This window comes from Barbus barbus, assembly GCF_936440315.1.
Source record: "Barbus barbus genome assembly, chromosome: 21".
NCBI classification, from domain to species: Eukaryota; Metazoa; Chordata; class Actinopteri; order Cypriniformes; family Cyprinidae; genus Barbus; species Barbus barbus.
In genome coordinates, this window is record NC_136749.1 from 14757724 (window position 1) to 14779880 (window position 22157).

At 38.4% G+C, this 22157-nt stretch overlaps 1 protein-coding gene across 2 annotated transcripts in view; it reads right to left on the reverse strand.

Moving 5' to 3' along the window:
* Positions 1-240: 240 nt before the first annotated feature.
* LOC306886826 (phospholipid-transporting ATPase ID-like) overlaps positions 241-22157 on the reverse strand; it is a 61125-nt gene continuing 39208 nt past the window's right edge. For both annotated transcript variants that reach the window (XM_079444154.1, XM_079444153.1), the window contains 14 exons: positions 21961-22149; positions 21016-21131; positions 19357-19521; positions 19165-19276; positions 18970-19075; positions 18630-18858; positions 15099-15282; positions 8085-8308; positions 7907-7990; positions 7568-7813; positions 7292-7430; positions 5898-6028; positions 4964-5452; positions 241-1793 (listed from right to left, as the gene is read on the reverse strand). In XM_079444154.1, the coding sequence (XP_079300280.1) occupies positions 1695-1793; positions 4964-5452; positions 5898-6028; positions 7292-7430; positions 7568-7813; positions 7907-7990; positions 8085-8308; positions 15099-15282; positions 18630-18858; positions 18970-19075; positions 19165-19276; positions 19357-19521; positions 21016-21131; positions 21961-22149 (2513 nt within the window). In that variant the 3' untranslated portion in view covers positions 241-1694. The remainder of the gene's footprint in view (positions 1794-4963; positions 5453-5897; positions 6029-7291; positions 7431-7567; positions 7814-7906; positions 7991-8084; positions 8309-15098; positions 15283-18629; positions 18859-18969; positions 19076-19164; positions 19277-19356; positions 19522-21015; positions 21132-21960; positions 22150-22157) is intronic.

Here is a 22157-nt window from a genome sequence, read left to right on the forward strand (position 1 = left end):
GCCATGATCAATTTTTTACTTGATTCAAACAATTTAATCATATCTATTTTCTATTTTTTCACTAGGCCCATTCACAACAGTAGTGTCATACTGTTTACTTCACAGATCATGTGGATTTGCCTAACAGACACTGAAACAGACTAAAAACGACCTTTAACCTCTTACTGCAATATATGTAAATGCTTTTATGTATGGATGGAAGAGATACACATTAAATAAATAAATAACACTCACAAAGTTAGCTTTTAAGGCATATAATTTTTACCCATTTCACAGTATGAGAGCTAGGCCTAACTTACACAGGAAACAGGACAAGTATGGTGCACAGTAACTTCTCACACATCTTTATCAACTTTCTTGGTCTGTCTCACCCACTCACAATAACACACACATCACAGTGTTTACATTCTTATTAGCCCATTTACCTAAAACACTGGTGAAGGCCACATTTAGACCATGATGGTCAAGGTGGAATCCATTTGGTAACTCTGATGTTAATTATTTTAATCCAACTTCAAAAAAAAAAAAAAAAAAAGGCCAAACAAATTAATTACAGTCCACTGGATCAATGCAAATGCCTAAACCCTCAAGGGTCCAGTAGAGCAGAGTTTGAGGTTGAATTGGACTTTATGTCAAGCAGTCAGGGTTGGAACACCAATATGGTGCAAAGAAATGGATGAGGAAAAACGGGTCCATCCAGCAGAATCACGTTCTCACTGAGAACGATAATGTTTTATCACAGAACCATATACATCTTAGTGCTATTTTCAGCAGTGGGGAAAACACAAAATCTCTAGCCTTCTCTAACAGTACATAAGAATGTTCACTTGCTTGAACTCAAGTAGCATTATTAACCTCTCAGCAACAAACAGACAAAAAGCTGAAGTATTTGACTCAGCAAAACAATATGCTGACAAAATGGTCAAAACAGTATGAGACCACAAGAAAGATATTAAGAGATTCAAAAAAACGGAAGAAAAGATAAACCGCTCTTAATATATAGAGATACAGACAATCCTTGACCTGACTGAGATTTCAAATGAACAAGAAAAGATCCAGAACTACCCAATTTGAATACAAAAACATAAAACCTGATATAGGCTGATACTTCAGGTCATTTAGTTATCGGTAATATCTGTACAACTGTTACTTGAAACTGTTACATGTGCAGTGTATTAATATATTGTGTTACGCATTGATATATTTATAGTAAAATATGAGACACAAATGCTTTAATGTATCAATTTTGAATTTCTTTGTCTCCAAATTAAAAAAATGAATGAATCTACTTTAACGTAAAATGTAATTTAGCATATGAGAACAATTAACATCAGCTATTTGTATAGTCAGGTGTGTTGTAATATCAGCCTTGGCAATGTTTTTTAGTGGTTTGTTGTCTGACAACTTGGCTAGAATGGAAAACTCAGTCATAAACAGCTCAAATAACAGCAGATTTGTCCTTCTCACTGACAGGAAATCTGAGAATGAGCACAATAGGAAATGTACGGTGTTTTGCTGTCTGTATATGCACAGTTTGTATCTGCATCCATTTCCATGGGTTTTAATTTAAGCATGTGTTTACTCCCAAACTGTCTGGGGCACTGTCTTCGCTGCCCATGTCCTCAGACAGAAACATGAGCACACGTCAGAAGGTGTGAGCGTTCACAAAGTATTCCAGTTGGTCCATCTATCCATCACTCGCCACTGGAAGTTTCTTCTGCAATAGGAGGTGGACCAGGACTGCTGGCACCACTGATACGAACTCCGGTTCCCTTCCACACAAACGGTGCTTCCTAGAAGAAAGAATGAAAGGTCTTAGAAATATCTGTACTAGACTAAATGACAAAAATGAAAATTCTGTCATTTTCTCACCCTCGTGTTGTTACAAACCCAAAATGACTTTCTTTTTTTGGTTACCTTTGACTTTTATTATAAAAATGAATACATAAATGAACAGAAGAAAGAAAGTCATACAAGTTTGGAATGACATGAGGGTGAGTAACGACAGAATTGTTTTAAATTTTGGGTGAACTGGATTATTGCATTACTATTAATTGTTAATTAACTGAAGCCAATTATTAAAATTCTACAGAAAAAGATTACTTTCAATATAATTTTTTTCTAAAATATTAATCAAAAAAGTTTTTGGGAAGAACATGGACTTTAGGAATTATGCCACTTTGCACAGCATTGAAAAGCATCAAATAGCGTTGTGAACTATTTCAGAAATCAATCGGCAAATTCAGTTTGCCCTTAATTCCCCCTTGCAATCACAGCTATACTATTTCTGTTCAACAGTGTGTCAACAACAGCTGCTGTCCCAGTTAAACTTAACAGTTTTAGATTTGAGAATTTAAAGAAACTCTGCCTCTGTGTGAGATCTATATCCAAAGAGCAGGCACTGAAAAACATGCAAATCAGTAAAGAGGGAAAAAGAAGTGGGAAATCCAAAACAGCTAAGCTTTCAGATTTTAAACATTTGCATAACCACTGAAATGCAACCACTGCATTAATAAAGATATTTTAAGATTTATTAAATTAATTTGGAAAAAAAATCATTTCATGAAACATACAGTAAAGACTGAATACCGTGAAATATTATAATAATTTAAAATACTGTTTTCTATTTTAATATTTAAAACTGTTCTATTTTAATATTTAAAACTGTTTTCTATTTTAATATACTTTAAAATGTCATTTACTCCTGTGATGGCAAAACTGAATTTTCAGTAGCTGTTATTTCAGTTTTCAGTGTCACATGATCAATCAGAAATCATTCTAATAGGCTGATTTGCAGGTTCAAGAAATATTTTTTATTATGATCAATTTTGATAACAGATTTGTGCTACTTACAGGTTTTGTTGATTGCTTAAACACATTTCTTGAAATGATGCCTCTTTTTTGCGAAACGACTATGGGGAAGTCGTGGCCTAATGGTTAGAGAGTCGGACTCGTAATCGAAAGGTTGCGAGTTCGAGTCCCCGGCCGGCAGGAATTGTAGGTGGGGGGGAGTGAATGTACAGCGCTCTCTCCACCCTCAATACCATGACTGAGGTGCCCTTGAGCAAGGCACCGAACCCCCAACTGCTCCCCGGGCTGCCCACTGCTCCGGGTGTGTGCGTGGGTGCGTGCGTGCGTGCGTGCGTGCGTGTGCACGTGTGCGCGTGGGTGCGTGCGTGCGTGCGTGCGTGTGTGCGCGTGTGCGTGTGTGTGTGCGCATTTGTTCACTACTCACTGCTGTGTGTGTGTGTGTGTGTGTGCACTTGGATGGGTTAAACGCAGAGCACCAATTTCGAGTATGGGTCACCATACTTGACAATACGTCACGACTTTACTTTAAACACAAATCCATAACTTCTAACTCAATAATTCCCCAAACTTCCTATATTCAGGTCAAAATGAAGCTCTTCACTCAAAACAACTTAATCTTGCTGAAAAACCAAACTTTGCTCTCAGACATGACACACACACACTCAAACACACACACACACTACAACACAGTCTTACACACTGATTAGATAAATCTATCAACTAAAATATCTGATACTGCTTGTCTTCTTGCCCTTGCCCTTCCTCTTTCTCTTCCATGTTGTCGTCCTCCTCCTTCTCCTCTTCCTCTCTGTACTCTCTCTCCACCAACTCTTCCTCTTCCTTAATTTCTTTCTCTACTCCCTACTCCTCCTCCTTCTCCTCTGTGGCGTCCTTGACTCCTTCCTTCAGTCTCTTTGGTGCATTTCTCAAATCATCCTTACTGTAATATTTGCAAAGAAGTATGTGCATTTCTCAAAACAATTCGTACAAACAGCACCACACAATGGATTTCCTGCAAAAGCCTGTAACTTACTCAAAATCTTTAGTTCATCTCTCAGAAGTAAGTATCTGTCAATGAATATATCAGTGCCATCAGAATAAAAAGTCCTTGTGTCTTTGTTCACAAGCAAGGCAAAATACTTAGTCGTGTTGTCAATATAACACTGCACTCTGTTAATATTACCTGCTGTAAACTATGGCAACAGTCTGGATGTAGGAAACCGCAGACGAATGTTTTTTTATGATGTACACAGGTGACTTGATGTGGAGGTTGAACAAATAGTTTTTCATTTCTGATCTGAGAAATGCACCAAAGCCACTGAGAAAAACTGTAAGCTGACTTTATCCTTTATCTATCCATCGAAGATTCTGATTGGTGTGTGGTAAATTTTGAATCCTAGTGTTTCCACTTTGGTAACTGTGTGCTAATCGAGCACAAACTTTGCAAACTTGAGTGAATAATATTGAATGCTATGCTTTCTAAATGACCACATGGTGTGAAATGTAGGGATTCGTGTGTAGAGTTTTGCAGTAACAGTTCACCAAATCTGACTCGTGTCAAAGCAGGGGAATAGTTTAGGGAAATGGGTGTGCTTTTTTAAAAATGGCATTATGGTTTTGAAATTTTAGTTCAAAAGCCTGGTTATAGAGTTTTAGCAGTCGAGAAAAACTGTAATGCTTTTTATAACCGCGATACATTTCTTTCAGTATTCTTTGACAAATAAAAGTTCAAAATAACATTTAGTTGAAATAGAAATGTCTTATAAATGCCTTTTATGTCACTTTTGATCAATGTAAAGCTTTTGTTGAATATAAGTATTCATTTCTTTAAAAAACATAATGACAATGAACTTTCCAACAGTAATACATTACAAAAAAAGAACAATAGGGTTTTCCTAATTATTGGGGAACTGAGCTGAGACCACTACTATGTACAAAAGTGAGAAATGAAAGTGTTTTTAATAGTTCTGCTTCCTGCCGTTTTCTCCTTGGGGAATTTTTTTTTTTTTGGTCAAGGTACAAAATTAGTTTTTGTGCTCCTACAGAATCAACGCTCTGTCCAGCGTTACAACCTATATTTGTGCATGTTGACTTGCATGTGGTGTATCTGCATGCAATTTGTGCTTGAACTTGTTTTCAGACGTATATTTACCTGCACAGTTGCTGTGCTACATTTTCCGACCTCTCTTTCTGGACACCTAATAACACTGAGAGCGATATCTTCAGGACTATGAGTGAGGATGAGTTCATTACTTGGTTGCTCTGCCTCGCCTGCTGCTGAAGAAGATGTGGAAAGGGGTGGTGCTTGAGAGGAGGCGGTGCTGTCTTCTCCAGTGGGCGGGGTATTTTGCGCACTAGTGCTGTTCGCGTGTTTTTTCCTGCGAAGGGTATCGATCCAATTGCTGCTGTGGCGAGAAGCGAACGTGGCGAGAGCCAGCGAGCACATGGGCATATTTTTTCCCGATGTGATCAGCTCGCCGAAGCCCTCCTGATGTGCAAACGCATAACCGGAGCGTCGAGATCCACGTCGCCCCAAGCGGCCAAGAGTACTGCCACTGGCTACACCAGCACCGCCCACTCCACGACCGGCACGCCCACCAGGCTTCCGCTTTTTCTGCAGCACAAGTTGAGTGTAGCGCACCTGCAGAGAGACAGTGAGAAAATAATAAAGGGCGGGGATGAGTGTGAGGGGATAACCAGAAACTAACAAATGTGTCAAACCTACTGATGCGAAACAAATATGATCTATGGTATGAATCAGAATATGCAATAATCAACCAACCATAACTATCCAACAATCAGAAACACAATTTCAATGAGCAGTGCTTGAGACCATTTATTTGATTTATTACATATATATTAATATCAATTATTAACATTAAAAACATGCAACATACTCATTATTAATTTATTTAATGATCATAAAAAAGGACAATATTTAATCATAATAAGTTTTTAAAGTTTTTTTTAAAGTCCTGTCTTTACTGTCTTATACTGAATGTTTGTTTGGTTGAACATGAATATTAACAAATTCAAAGATGGCATGCGATTTAGGACAAACAAACTAGGGTCACACTCATACTTACAGTATCTGAGAGCTGAGGTTTAAGGTCCAGTTTGAGAAAGCGGAAAGCAAGGACTGGAGCAATGCAGATGACGGTAGCCAGAGCAATAGTTAACCACACCACTGGCTGCCCGAGTGTGTTATGAGCACTTCCTGTGGTTAATTAACACATGGCATGCACACAAAACAAAAAATAAGACACACATATTCTTACACAATATAATGTATCACATATTTGGATCAAGATAAAAAACAAACAAGTTATAATTTATAATTACAAAATTTAAGATCCAGTTATTTTAAAGACATTTTTTTTGTTATATTTACTATTGGTTGTATTTTCATTATTTAATTTAGGTTAATAATTGTTACAAATTCATGTATTATTTTTTTTTAGATGACCCATTAATTTATTGTGTAGCCTACACGACTGTCAAAGGAATTTTATATGTACAATACCATTTCAAATTTGAGGATTTTTAATGTTTTTGTAAGAAATCTTTTGTGCTCAATCAAAAATACAGATAAAAAAACAATAATATTGTGGAATATTATTGCAATTCAGAAAAAAACCGTTTTCTATTTTAATATATTTTAAAATATAATTTCTTCTTGTGTTGATTATGCTGAATTTTCAGCAGCCATTACAGTCTTCAATGTCACATGATCGTTCAGAAATCATTCTAATATGCTGATTTAGTGCTCAAGAAACATTTTCAATATTATTTTTTTAATTAAAATTTTTTTATTTTATTTATTTATTTCACAAAAAAGGGACAGTGTACATGTACCCATATTAGCCAGAAGGCTAGTTTTCATTGGTAGTCCCTTTGCCAGATGTTATTAGGTAAAAAAAGTAGAGCAAGAAAAGAGACAAAATAGAAAAACAATAATAATGAAATTCAACCAAAATAACTCTCTAAAATACAGTTAAAGAACAAATGATAGAAAATGACAATAAAATAAAATAAAATATATAATAAAATAATAATAATAAAAACAACTAATGTTAACAAATTAACAATGCTGAAAACAGTTGTGCTAATAAATAATCATTTTTGTGGAATCCATGATTTTTTTTAGGATTCTTTGATAAATAGAAAGTTCAAACAGCATTTATTTGAAATATATATTTTAAGTTGTTATTGTCAATTTTGATCAATTTAATGCTGAACAAAAGAACAAGATTTTTTTCAACAATGAAAAAAAAATCTTCCTGACCCCAAATTTTCAATGGTAGTCTATAAACATTATTTCTTATTTTGTAAATTAAAAACCTGAATATTGAGTAATGCTGTCTGCATTTTCAGATGTTATAGCTGATAAGTGCTCATAACGCATACTGTAAAGATGTTATCAAATGTGGGTTTCTGTTTAAGATGGCAGCCACACAGTTAGGCCAAAGTGCTGACTCACCAAGAAAATGGAACTGCTTGGGGAAGATATTGAACAGAATGCTGGAGTGCATAGCGAAGAGGATAGTGAAGTAGGTACCCAAAGAGCCCCATATAAAGAAGTGATTTATAGCCGTCCAATAACCTGTGTCCAGGGCAATCTAGAAACAAATAGCAAAAAGCTTGGGCTATTTAGAACATTCTAAAATGAATTACATACATTACATAAAACCTTAATCTAAAAATAAAATAATAACTGCAAACCATTCATATACTTAAGTGCTAATGTTAGACTCACTTGGACACTGACAACGATGACAAGGGCCGTTGCTGTTGTAACTGCAAAAGTTTGATAGTCTGCCAGCGGGACTCCATTGCTCTGTGTGGCGTGCGAGAGAACGCCGTAGGGAATGAAGAAGAGAACCACAGACGTGTAGATTCCCTGTGCGATGCAGATGAAGAACTCTCGTTTGTTAAACAGCAAGTTCAGCTGACCTGGCTCATACAGCTTTGGATACTCCAGACTCCTCTGTTCAGGAACATCCTGAGATAGACGAGGATTGAGGTGAGAGTAAGTTTCTTATAAAAGGTAAACAAAAATGATTCAGTATTATGGTGTATGTTTTCTTTTTCTTACTTGATCGAAGATGCCCATGGCCAACACAGGCAGGGATGTGTATACGATATTGTAAAGAGTGATGAAGTACTGGTCATAGACAGTCTAAAAAAAATAAAAATAAAAGAGTAAACACATCCAAGGTTATGACATCTCCTCATGCATGAGACACTTTTTTGAGACTCAGAATAAATCTTACCTGCGCTGAGAATCCACAGAAGAACCCGAACCAAAAGTGCACCATAGTGAAGGCAAAGTTCTTGTAGAAGAAGTAACAGAGAAAGCGGCACATGCGCAAATAGGACCAGCGTCCATGCACCAGCAAAAGACGCTGCAGGAAGCGAAATTGGGAAAAAGAGTAATCTGATGACAGCACAGCCTGGATCCCCTCCTGACCGCTGATGCCCACGCCAATGTGAGCCGCTGCAGAAAGAGAGAAACAAACAATGTCAGATAATGCAGTTCAGTTTAATATTTGAACTCATTTGAGGGGTTTGCAGTTGATATAGATAAAACAGTTCTAAACTCTCTATATAAAGACCTATTTATACTGTGTGAGAAAATGGTTAAACTTTTACAAAATTGGAAATTACATAATTGTCTTTTATTTTGTCATTGTATTATATCCAAACCAAATTACTAAAATTATTCATCTGTATTTTAAATATATATTTGAAAAATTAACAAAAATATTTTTTTCTTCCACTACCCCACTATTCCTAAAGTAGAACGGCAGCTATATATAAACTATATATATTACAAATATATTATCGATATATTAACAAATGACAAATCTCTAAATATAGGTAAAAAAATAAATAAATCGACCCACTGTTATTGTGCTGTTTAATATAAACACCTGAAGAGAAACACTTTGAATTCAACTTTTTGTATATACAGTGGTGGCCAAAATTATTATAACACTAGTATTATCTATTAAAACCAGCTAAAAAATGGTTTTAAGTCAGTTTTTTTCTATCTTTTGCTGTAGTGTGTCAATAGGAAATATCAGTTTACATTTCCAAACATTAATTTTGCCATTAATTGTAATTATCCAGTGAGATTTTTGTTGGCACAAGGAGTCAGTGCTCCACACAGAGATATGATCTGATCTTCATCCAGTCTGTCTGGAATAACATGAAGAAACAGAACAAACTGAGACAGACTAAATCCAGAAGAACTGTGGCAATGTCTCCAAGATGCTTCAAGAGACCTACCTGCAAAGCTACAGTACTGTTACAATTTTAGGCACTTGTGTTAAAATGCTGTAAAATGAGGATGCTATCATAAACTTATATTAACTAAATTAAATCAACATTTGATGTAACCATCCTTTGCGTTTAAAGCATCTTTTTCCCTAGGTGCACTTGTGCATAGTTTTTTAGGTAGCTTTGCAGGGAAGTCTCTTGAAGCATCTTGGAGACATTGTCACAGGATTCAGAACCATTTTTAGCAGGTGAAAATACTAGTGTTCTAATCATTTAGGCCACTACTGTATATACAAAAAGTTTCAGAATTCAATTTTTTTCTCTTCAGGTATGTATATTAAACAGCACTGTATTTATATATATATATATATATATATATATATATATATTAGGGCTGTCAAAGTTAACGCATGCGATTAATCAAAAAATTAACGCATTAATATTTTTTAAGGTAATCATTGCCTGCATCCCAATGTGCACACTATCCATCCTAAATTCTATGTGATATTAGTAATTTTCAATATTATTTAGGGCAGATAGGATTGATAGTATGCACATTGGGACGCAGGGATTGTGTGATTATGAGGCGCCGGGCTAGACAAAAGTGAAGCGAACGTGGAGAGAGAGAGTGAGTGTGTCCAACAGATATATACAGGTCCTTTTCAAAAAATTAGCATATTGTGATAAAGTTCATTATTTTCTGTAATGTACTGATAAACATTAGACTTTCATATATTTTAGATTCATTACAACACAACTGAAGTAGTTCAAGCCTTTTATTGTTTTAATATTGATGATTTTGGCATACAGCTCATGAAAACCCAAAATTCCTATCTCAAAAAATTAGCATATTTCATCCGACCAATAAAAGAAAAGTGTTTTTAATACAAAAAAAGTCAACCTTCAAATAATTATGTTCAGTTATGCACTCAATACTTGGTCGGGAATCCTTTTGCAGAAATGACTGCTTCAATGCGGCGTGGCATGGAGGCAATCAGCCTGTGGCACTGCTGAGGTGTTATGGAGGCCCAGGATGCTTCGATAGCGGCCTTAAGCTCATCCAGAGTGTTGGGTCTTGCGTCTCTCAACTTTCTCTTCACAATATCCCACAGATTCTCTATGGGGTTCAGGTCAGGAGAGTTGGCAGGCCAATTGAGCACAGTAATACCATGGTCAGTAAACCATTTACCAGTGGTTTTGGCACTGTGAGCAGGTGCCAGGTCGTGCTGAAAAATGAAATCTTCATCTCCATAAAGCTTTTCAGCAGATGGAAGCATGAAGTGCTCCAAAATCTCCTGATAGCTAGCTGCATTGACCCTGCCCTTGATAAAACACAGTGGACCAACACCAGCATCACTGACTGTGGGTACTTGACACTGGACTTCAGGCATTTTGGCATTTCCCTCTCCCCAGTCTTCCTCCAGACTCTGGCACCTTGATTTCCGAATGACATGCAAAATTTGCTTTCATCCGAAAAAAGTACTTTGGACCACTGAGCAACAGTCCAGTGCTGCTTCTCTGTAGCCCAGGTCAGGCGCTTCTGCCGCTGTTTCTGGTTCAAAAGTGGCTTGACCTGGGGAATGCGGCACCTGTAGCCCATTTCCTGCATACGCCTGTACACGGTGGCTCTGGATGTTTCTACTCCAGACTCAGTCCACTGCTTCCGCAGGTCCCCCAAGGTCTGGAATCGGTCCTTCTCCACAATCTTCCTCAGGGTCCGGTCACCTCTTCTCGTTGTGCTGTGTTTTCTGCCACACTTTTTCCTTCCCACAGACTTCCCACTGAGGTGCCTTGATACAGCACTCTGGGAACAGCCTATTCGTTCAGAAATTTCTTTCTGTGTCTTACCCTCTTGCTTGAGGGTGTCAATGATGGCCTTCTGGACAGCAGTCAGGTCGGCTGTCTTACCCATGATTGCGGTTTTGAGTAATGAACCAGGCTGGGAGTTTTTAAAAGCCTCAGGAATCTTTTGCAGGTGTTTAGAGTTAATTAGTTGATTCAGATGATTAGGTTAATAGCTCGTTTAGAGAACCTTTTCATGATATGCTAATTTTTTGAGATAGGAATTTTGGATTTTCATGAGCTGTATGCCAAAATCATCAATATTAAAACAATAAAAGGCTTGAACTACTTCAGTTGTGTTGTAATGAATCTAAAATATATGAAAGTCTAATGTTTATCAGTACATTACAGAAAATAATGAACTTTATCACAATATGCTAATTTTTTGAAAAGGACCTGTATATAGAGAGAGAGCGAGAGAGATACAACGGGATTTATTTATTTCCACACTCTCCTCAAGTATAAGTGGAGACACTTTCATTTTTAGAAATTCCTTTTCTGTGTCTCTTAAGTCCATCGACCGATCTTTTAATGCACTCTCTGTGGCCACTTGGTAAGACATTCCAAATCTCCTCTATCAGTTTTGATACAAGACGTTCGGATTTCAGTCCAGTCATTTCTTTAAGAATACCAACCGGCTTCCACCCATCATCATCCAAGAGGTGTCTCATTTTTACAACCCCATTACGCTTCAAAACTGTAGATACACTTACTGAAGACAAAAGCCTTGTTTGGATCATTGGATTAAAAAATAATGGCTCCTCTAGAACCCAATGTCCTGTGTCATCACTACTCCGATCCACTTTAAAAACTGTTTTCCAGGACTGTAACACTGACTTATAGAAGGGAGTGATCTCTGACAAATTCACCTTCTCCAAGTCCATTATGAACAAATGTTTATCCAAAACGAGTCCACCTGCATTCTTCAAAATTAGTCTTGCAGTTTGGGCCCAGGCTAAGTCTTTATGATATAGAAATCTTTGTGCTGCTTGTTGTCCACACCTTTGAATAAAGCTTGCACATGGATCCGCACGTCTTACGTCTCGTCTGTCCCATTACAGAATACTTGGCCACACAAGGATCCAGCAACTTTTCAGACCGACATTTCTCAGGTATGGATTGTTTGCCCTTAAACAAGGCCCACGATCACTGGAGAACCATATTAGAGAGTTTTTAGCCTTTGCTCATTATTCAGATTTACCGGACATTATTTTCATTGAGATTTTTTGTGATGGCATTAATCAGCCTCTGCGATCTCAGCTCAGACGCGAGGGTCCGCGTTCATCACTGAGTTGTTTTTTGGACTTTGCTTTGTTGACTGTTGGCTCACTATTCACTGTGGGTGTTGCAGATGAGGATCGCGACACCGCATCTATGACTGAAATGGCGGAAGCACCAGAGCGCGCTCACAAGATGGCGTCGACAGCGGAGCCGGTTCAGAAAATGGCAGCCACAACGACACACTGTCATGTCATTGCTGCCAGTCATGAGTTAATTCCATTCACAGCTGATGTTAAAAAGCCAAGTCAAGTCGCAGCTGATCCTCAAGAGCAAAGTAAAGCCACAGTTGATCGTCATGAATCAAGCCACGTCTCCACTGATCCTCCAGAGTCTCTTCACGTCTCAGCTCATCCTCCAGAGTCTCTTCACGTCTCAGCTCATCCTCCAGAGTCTCTTCACGTCTCAGCTCATCCTCCAGAGTCTCTTCACGTCTCAGCTCATCCTCCAGAGTCTCTTCACGTCTCAGCTCACCCTCCAGAGTCTCTTCACGTCTCAGCTCACCCTCCAGAGTCTCTTCACGTCTCAGCTGATCTGCCAGAGTCTCTTCACGTCTCAGATCATCCATCACCGTTGACCCAGACTCCTGTCATATACTGTCCACCACATCCAGATATTCATGGTCAGTCCTTCAGTATCCTAGACTGGCATCTAGCATGGTGGATCCACCGCTGGTGTCAGTATGAGCAGCTGGTATCCCTAAACCAGCACTTGTCCCTTCGAGTCCCTATGTTCCTGAACTGATTTCCCTGCCCAAGGCGCTTTCCATGATGGGGATCGCTTTTTGGTGTGTTTGGGCTGCTTACACCACCACTGAATCTCCAAAGGCAGCGCCCACTATGGTATCTTCAGAGGTGGCGGCTGATGCTGCAGAACCTTCTGAGATAGTGGGGTTCGCTGTTATGTTTCCAGAGGTGATGGCGCCTGCTGCAGTTTCTCCAGAGGTGCTGGCACAAGCCGCAGAACCTTCCCAAGCGGCGGTGCTCGCTTCAGTTCCTAGAGTAGTGGTGGCGCCAAGCAATGCAATTACAGCCTGTCATGTAGCGGTCGGATGAGCCGTTGCTTAACTCCCCCTGTTTCCTGATGGTACTGCTGTAGAACCTCCAGAGGTGGCAGCATCTGCTGCAAAACCTACAGAGTAGGGGTCGACCGATATGTGTTTTTCAGGGCCGATGCCAATACCGATTATTACAGACAAAGTAGACAGATAACCAATATATTAAACCGATATATATGTCTGGTGTAAAAATTAAAATGAATGTCAAAATTAAGAATAACAAGGGCTCTGACAAAAATGGCCTTCCCTAGTGTTGGTTGCACTTCTTACTCTTGTCTTCCCCCATGCATCCATCTACAATAAGGGTAATATATAAAGAGAGAGTTAAAAGTGGGGCCACTGAATGCTTCATGATTAAGCCTATGAATATTAAATACTAAAGCTAAACAGCTTGGGGAAATGTAAGTATTTGGCTTCAATAATTTACATGTTAGAAATGTATGTGTAATAGCATAACCTCTCATAATTCTTCATTAATTATTTTCGGTTGACTAAATCATAACCTACAAGAGGGGACTATTCAATTCATCATCTAATGCACATCAATTGATTAATTTAAAAAGCGCAATGTATATAATACGTGTAAATAATTTAATTGTCTTCATAGGTCCATTGTAGAAGTTGTGAAGAAGACCGCAACTATTTTAATTAAACTATAAGACTATTGCATTAAACATACTGCATATCTCAAGTTAATACATTAAATTTGACACAACTAAAACTAGATCACAAAGATTTTTTTACTCATGTTTCCACCCACTTGAGGTTGCCTGACAGTCCCTGGAGCCTAGTTTGAAAGCCCCTGCCCTTGGTTATCAGCTGTCTTAGTGTGGGTCAGGTTCAATGGCAGGTTAAGGAACATAAACTAATATGTAAATATCCCACAGACAAAAACCATAGGTTTGGGGCAGTCCAAAGTGATTTAAATCAGTAAAAAAAGATTTGTTTTTCACACTAGTACCACTGTCAATCAGTCTTTCGATGACTGTTCCCTGCATTTTTAATGTTCCTGAGATTGACACTTGACTCTTACACATCAGCAAAATAACCTGCTCACACCCACAGCATCAAACAAACAGAATATGGGACATTGATTATGACATGGGCAAGAACGTGTGTGTGTGTGCATGTAAATATATTGAGTAGGGACAGCACAAGATAGTGTAAAGAGATTTGGACATAAATCACATCCTCCACATCTCGTTCTTATCCATGTTCACAGGAGCCTTTTGAAATATAGTTGTGACACCGTGAGAGCCCACCGGCACAGTTATGAGATGTTTTTGCTCAGTTAAGGGAAATGAAGCAACCACATGTAACAACAACAAATTGAAAGAACTGACCGAATATCAATAATTTGCTTTCTCTGGGCACCTTTGCATAAGCTAAAAAAGGAACTAGAATTGTTTTTCTTGAGCTGTTTGCTTAAAAAATCTTACATTTCATCCTCTCATGTTACCAGAGTTACCACAAGAAGTGATTATGGCTGAATATTGTACATACATCATACTTTGCATGTAATATGCATAATTTATGAGCCTAATGGAATGGAAATAAAACATTAAATAATCTTACCAACCCCAAACAATTGAACGGCAGTGTATAACAATTGCACAATAATAATTATAGTATAGTATATAATATAATATAATATTATTCAGATTCTGATGGTGTATTATTATTGTAACCAGTAATTGTTAACTGTAACCAATCCTAGTAATTTGACTCAGAGAGAACCCCAGTGTTTGCACATCAAAAACTGTCAAAAAGAAAGTTTTATTGTCCTGGCAAAGACTGAAAGTGTTGAAGATTGCTCTTTTTCTCTTACTCTTTATCATGCTGACATCATTGGCTCCATCTCCGATGGCGAGTGTGACAGCTTTCTTATGCCGTTTAACCAGCTCCACCACCAGAGCTTTCTGAAGAGGAGTCACTCTGCAGCAGATCACTGCTCGACAAGCACATGCTGTCTCCAAAAACTCACGCTCCATATCCGCTTCCAAAGCATGAGCCTGGCCAACAGAGAGAGGGAAATATTCATTAGTATCCCTGCTGAAAAATCATGCTTAAACCAGCCTAAACTGCTTTACCGGTCTTGAATGGCCTGTGAGCTGGATCTATAATGTAATATTAATTTTCCTCAATATCCCTGCTGAAAATAAAATCTGCTTAAACCAGCCTAAACTGGTTTGTCGTCCTTGACTGGCCTGTGAGCTGGATTTAAAACTTAATATTCCTTAATATCCCTGCTGAAGAAAAACCTGCTTAAACCAGCCTAAACTGGTTTGTCGGTCTTGACTGGCCTGTGAGCTGGATTTAAAACTTAATATTCCTTAATATCCCTGCTGAAGAAAAACCTGCTTAAACCAGCCTAAACTGATTTGTCGTTCTTGACTGGCCTGTGAGCTGGATTTAAAACTTAATATTCCTTAATATCCCTGCTGAAGAAAAACCTGCTTAAACCAGCCTAAACTGGTTTGTCGTTCCTGACTGGCCTGTGAGCTGGATTTAAAACTTAATATTCCTTAATATCCCTGCTGAAGAAAAACCTGCTTAAACCAGCCTAAACTGGTTTGCTGGTCTTGACTGGTTGGTGAGCTGGCTTTAGAGGGGTTTTGGGCACTCAGATGAACCAGCAAAACGTACTCGGTTACTAACGTAACCTCGGTTCCCTTAGATACGGAACGAGTACTGCGTCGCTAGACGCTATGGGAAAAACTCCTTTTTCTCCGAGGACTGAAGACTTTTTCAATCACGCAGTGTGACTGCACGGCCATGACTGCACGGCCATATATAAAAAACTAACCAATGGCTCGTCAGCGGTGCTGCACGAGCCTATGGCGGCAAAGCCCGCCAGAAGGGGCGGGGTCATCTGGCTATATAAGCGGGCACTTCGCCATAGGAAAACAGATCAATTCGACTGAAGCGACGACCTGAGTCATGCAGCTGCATGGCATGGCATAGTACGCAGTACTCGTTCCGTATCTAAGGGAACCGAGGTTACGTTAGTAACCGAGTACGTTCCCTGTCGATACTTCACTCGTACTGCGTCGCTAGACGCTATGGGGAACAAATACAATCCCGCCATGCCATGAAGAGAAACGACAAACATAAACTGGCCTTGAGCAATAAGGCTCAGAGGGACCAATTATGAGCAGGAAGAATCCTGCAGGAAGCATGAGGACCAAACTCTTAGAGGTCTGTCCAGCCTAGAAATCGTTTCAACGGTCATAAGTACAGCCTCAGCACCAGGAATGGGGCCAAGAGCGTTCTTGGAGAATCAGGCAATGCCTGAGGGGACCGCTTAAGACAAGCGTGTGCCATTTAAGCAGAGAGAACCCGAGCCTGTAAGGCTGGGACATCCAAGTTATAGAACCTGGCAAATGTGGACGGCGAGGCCCAGCCTGTCGCCGCACAAATGTCTGCCATAGACACCACTAGACCACGCCCAAGAAGAGGCCACGCCTCTAGTGGAATGGGCTCTCACTCCAATGGGGCTCTGGAGGCCCAGGGAGGAGTATGCTAGTGCGATAGTGTCAACTAACCATCAAGATATTCTGTGCTTTGTGACCGGAGACCCCTTGGTGCGGCCTCCAAAGCAGACAAAGAATTGTTCCGTCTGCCTAAAGGGCGCGGAACGCTCAATGTACATTCTCAATGCCCTGACCGGGCAGAGAAGGTTGAACTCTTGGTCCTCCTCAAAAGAGGGGAGCGCAGAGAGCGTAATAACCTGGGCTCTAAACGGAGTGTAGAGCGCCTTAGGGACATAGCCGTGTTTTGGTTTTAGGACGACCTTAGAGTCGTTAGGCCCAAACTCAAGACAGGGAGGGTTTACGGTGAGAGCCGTAAACTGTGAGGGGTCGGGGCGGATGGAGCCTCCTAGATCCCCTCAGAAACGGACAACCAGGTTGTTCCGGCCCACCGACTGTCCGGCTATAGGAGTGTGAGAGGCTGCTATAGCTGCCACGTAGACTGAGCGTGGAAGGGGCGCGGCCCTTATCCAGCAGCTCTTGTAGATATGACAATATCACTGATATGTCACATGTTGTCGGGTCCTCACCGCGGGCTTGACACCAGGCGGAGAAAACCGACCGAGGCATAGAGGCATAGAGGCGTCTTGTGGACGGGGCTCTAGCCTGTTCAATGGTATTCAGGACATTCTCGGGGAGATCTATTGAGTCCCATCGAGTGCCCATAGATGCAGGTCCCACAGCTCGGGCTGGGGATGCCATATCGTTCTGTTCGCCTGAGAGAGGAGGTCTCGCCTCAGGGGAATGGGCCACGGAGCCGCTATTAGCAGCTGAGATAACTCCGGGATCCAAAGCTGGTTCTTCCAGAGTGGGGCCACTAGAAGCACTTTGTGCTTGCATTCCCTGATTTGCCTGATTACTTGAGGAATCAGAGCAATCGGGGGAAAAACGTATAGAAGGAGGTTGGGCCATTCGTGTATCGTCTCAAAAACAACAGGCCAATCAGAATAGAGGCTCATGAATATTAATTAGACAGGCCAAATTGACCTGTTTTTACCAGAGCTCACGAGAGAAGAGCTGTAAAAATATATTGAGATGGTTTTTGGTACTTATACCTCAAATATATATCCTTAAGGACATCAAAACCTAAAATAAAACTCCAGAAAGGTGTACAATATGGGACCTTTAACATATTTCTTAAGTTGATTATTTTGCTACTTTCCCGTTTGCTATTATTATGCAATTTTGAGCTATGTGTTTTTTCCCCCACTGTTGCTGTTTTTGATAGTTTTTGTCTTCCTTGTAATGTCTGTGTTATAATAAAAATTAAATTATAAAATTGCATAATTAATAATAATAATAATAATTTAACATATATACATTTTTTTACAAAAATTTTAATTTTACCTCGTAAAAGAACTGAAATTAATAAGATTAAATACTAAATTTACTAAAGTCAAAACTGAAATAAAAATATAGATAAATAGAATTTTAAAAGCAAATCAAAATGTAAATGTTAGTAATCATCTAACCTAGTTAGTTGTTTTATTGTTGGCATTTTATTTAATTTTAATATTTAAATGTTAATGAAAAGAAGAAAAATTACAAACTTTTATACATCAATCTGCATATGTGATGAACATCGGTTATGATCATCTTTGGTATCTCTTTTGAAGGCATCTCGATTAAACAATAATTCATTTTAATAATAAATATTAATTCAAAATAATAAGAAATATTAGTGTAGTATATAAATAATTATAAAATAACACTGAATAAACCTAATTAAACTCAACTCAAACCCTTCAATTAAACCGAAGAGCATGAATAACATTAACATTCATATCTAACTCCTTCCGGTTACATTCTTGAATACTGCTTCCACATACCAAGCTGTGTCCGCTGATGATGAGGGCAAACTCTCCATTGATTGATTCCAATAAAGAGGGGGGCGGAGCCTGAGGAGGGGGACATTTGCTCTTATCAGGCTTCCAGTTAGCAGCACCACCACCTCCACATCCATTTCCAAAGGCACATGCACCACCCCATCCCTGAGCTTCAGATTCCTTCCCTCCATCTCTGGTGCGTGTGGACTCCAGCATTCGCTCTCTTGCTTTCCTAAAACACATAAGAGGATGAGGAAATGAAAAAGCCTTTCCTGAAAGACTTACATCTCTTATATTTCATGGGTTATTGGCTGGACAAATTAGACAAACATCAGCATTGTACCTCAGTTCTTCACGTACGCTTTGGACAGTGTGTCCATTAACAATGAAGATCTCCGTCATGTCATCTGTCAGCATTTTACACGAATAACCAATATTCACTGCAGTCTCTGTCACACAAGGAGAAAAATACATATTAAGGTTGTAATTATGTCAAGTAAATGATAACAGTTGTGGCCAGTTCTTTTGCAGTTCTTACCCTGTTTGTCTCCAGTGAGCACCCAGATCTTGATGTTAGCCAGTGAGAGAATAGCAATGGTCTCTGGGACCCCCTCTTGCAGTTTGTCCTCTATAGCCGTGGCCCCCAACAACTATGGCAAAGATTAGATAGTTAATATTATTAACAAAAAGGCTAAAGAAACAAAACAAAAGGAATTGGACACAAACACACCATCATGTCCTGTTCGATCTCCTCATAGGCTGCAGCCAGCCGGTCATCTCTGCAATCTGTGGCCTTATCAGCGCCACGGAAACGCTCTGACCACTCCTCCCACTGCTCCTCAGACAGATCCCGATAGGCCACCGCGAGCGTCCTTAACCCGTCACCTGCATACTCCTACAGAAACACATACATACACACGTCAACATCAGCTCATGATGATATCGCTTTTTAAAGACTATGATGGTTTCTCAAGGCTGCATTTATTTATCTATTTATTCAGAAAAAATAAACCGTAAAATCATAATAGTGTGAAATATTATTACAATTTATAGTAATAAATTTCCTATTTTAACATATTTTCAAGCAAGTAACACTTTATAATAACTTGAATTAATAAATCACTAACAAACATTATATAATGCTTAACAGGTCATTAGTTAATATATATTTAGATATCTAAAAATATGAGATAATGTGCTTGTTAATGTTTACTAATTATTCACTATTTAATGTTTAGTAAGTTTATTAGTAAACATTAACAAGCACATTAGCTCATGTTTCTAGCTATTTGAATGTATTTTAATGATCTAAGCATTATGTAATGTTTGTTAATGATTTATTAATGAAAGTTATTATAAAGTGTTACCTAATATTTTTGCGGAAACTGTGATGCATTTCTTTCAGGATTCTTTAATGAACAGAAAGAACAGCATTTATTTAAAATGCATTTTATTTTTTTGTAACAGTGTAATAGTCTTTCTTGTCTCATTTGATCAGTGCATCCTTGCTTAATAAAAGTATCCGGTTAAACTTTATTTTAAAGTGTCCTTGTTATAGTGTAATTATACATTTAAGTATTGAGTAATATTCATTAACTACATGTACTTACTATATGGTTAGGGTTTGGCTTAGGGTTACTTGCAAGTAATTATGCATAATTAAGTGTTATTATAATAGTAAGTATGTGTAACAAGGATACCTTAAAATAAATGGTTACCAAGTATTCATATCTTTTAAAAAAACATACTGATCCCAAATTCACTGTAGTAAAACTATTATAAATAATAATATACCGGTAATTAATATTAAAAACTATAATATATCTATAATTAAAATAGTATTATACAGGCTTTGAGTGCCTGATTTTACAGCATTGCTTTCTCTATTACAAAAACAGGAACCATCGAAACCATTCACTAATCAAATAATAAAAAATAAATTATATAAATACTTTTCTTTAAATTCATATGAAGTATGAATTTGTCATACTACAAATGATTTGGTCCCAAACTTTATCCCTAAGTAGTGATATATTTTCCCCTATATAGTGATATCTTAAATTGGACTGATTTTGCAACCCTGTAAACTTATATATAAACTTATATTTACATATACTTTTTATTCATATTTTACTATTTTAAATGCTCATTTAATTGCTAAACAAAATAACTATATTACAACAAAAATCCCATATAATGTTTAGTTAATTAGTATTTTGTAAAAAAAAATAAAATAAATAGAGCTAAATTACTAAAATATCCACTAGAGGGCTCTGTTGTTTGTCTTATAAAGACAGCAGCAGACTGTGGAGTAATTTAGACCTTCATACAAACAGTGCTAAGCTAACAGTGAACAAAATAAACAAACCCAAAAAAGCAAAACACTCACGTTGAGATGGTCTGAAGTGATATTCATTAGTTCATGGTTGCAAGGGTGAAGCCTCTCGAAAAGCACAGTGTCTGCGCCCTTACAGTACAGACGAATACGGCCCTTTGGATTCCTCACTGAGACACACACACACACACACACACATTAAATTACAGATTGTGCTTGTGCCTCTGCAGTGATGGGAGAAGCTCTTTCTTATTATAGCTCCCATTATCTCATAGTCCTATCATTATCGGACTTCTTTTCAGATAATTTATCTTGAATTAAGCATATTTCTTACCCATTTGGGTATTTGTATATGATTTAGGTATATGATTAGTTTTATAAATCATAAAACAAATGATCTTATTTTTAAGATATTTCGGATATTGTTATGGAGAAAAAATTCGTAAAACTTATTAAGAGAAAAATCAATGCAATGCACTCAATACATTTCTCACTTTTCCATGTAAATACAGATCAAATGGACATAAATGACAATATGCAAACAAAAATGAAATGGCTGCTGCAATGCAAGCCCCACTTATCCGAACATAAGGGCCATAATTCAGCATTACGAGAGTGTATATGACACACAACACTTTCTGTATTGAATTTAGCGCTAATGTTCCACTTATTTATCATGCTTGGCAGGGCAGTATTTATGCTGTCTCCAGATTTCTCAGTCCTAAGGGAATTTTACTGGCTATTTCTTTTTCGCACAATGCTAAACCATCTGGCATTACAGCCAAAATAATGTTTGTACTGTACACTCTGGAGTTTGCCACAGTTACCCACACAACAAAGTGTGTGTGTGTATGTACCAAGCCACAGTTTGGGCTCAAAAATAAATCAATCTGACAAAACTTTTAAATGATTTTATGTGGTGGCGTTTTCATTTTTGCGACATATTGCATATTGTGCTTTTCACAAAGTTGCAGGACTGAGAGTGTGTGCTTGTGTTACCTATGACAGACATTCTTTTGCGGATGTTATTAAAGTCCAGGATGGCGAGGAGCGTGTATGTGACAGCTTTGCCGAGCTCTTGTGTGGTGACTGTGCCAGGTGTGCGAGAGCGAAACACAAAGCCAAAGTTGCGTGCAGCTGTTACTAACGCCCCCTCATCTGGAGACTGAGCCTTATACAGCAGCTCTCCTTCAGAA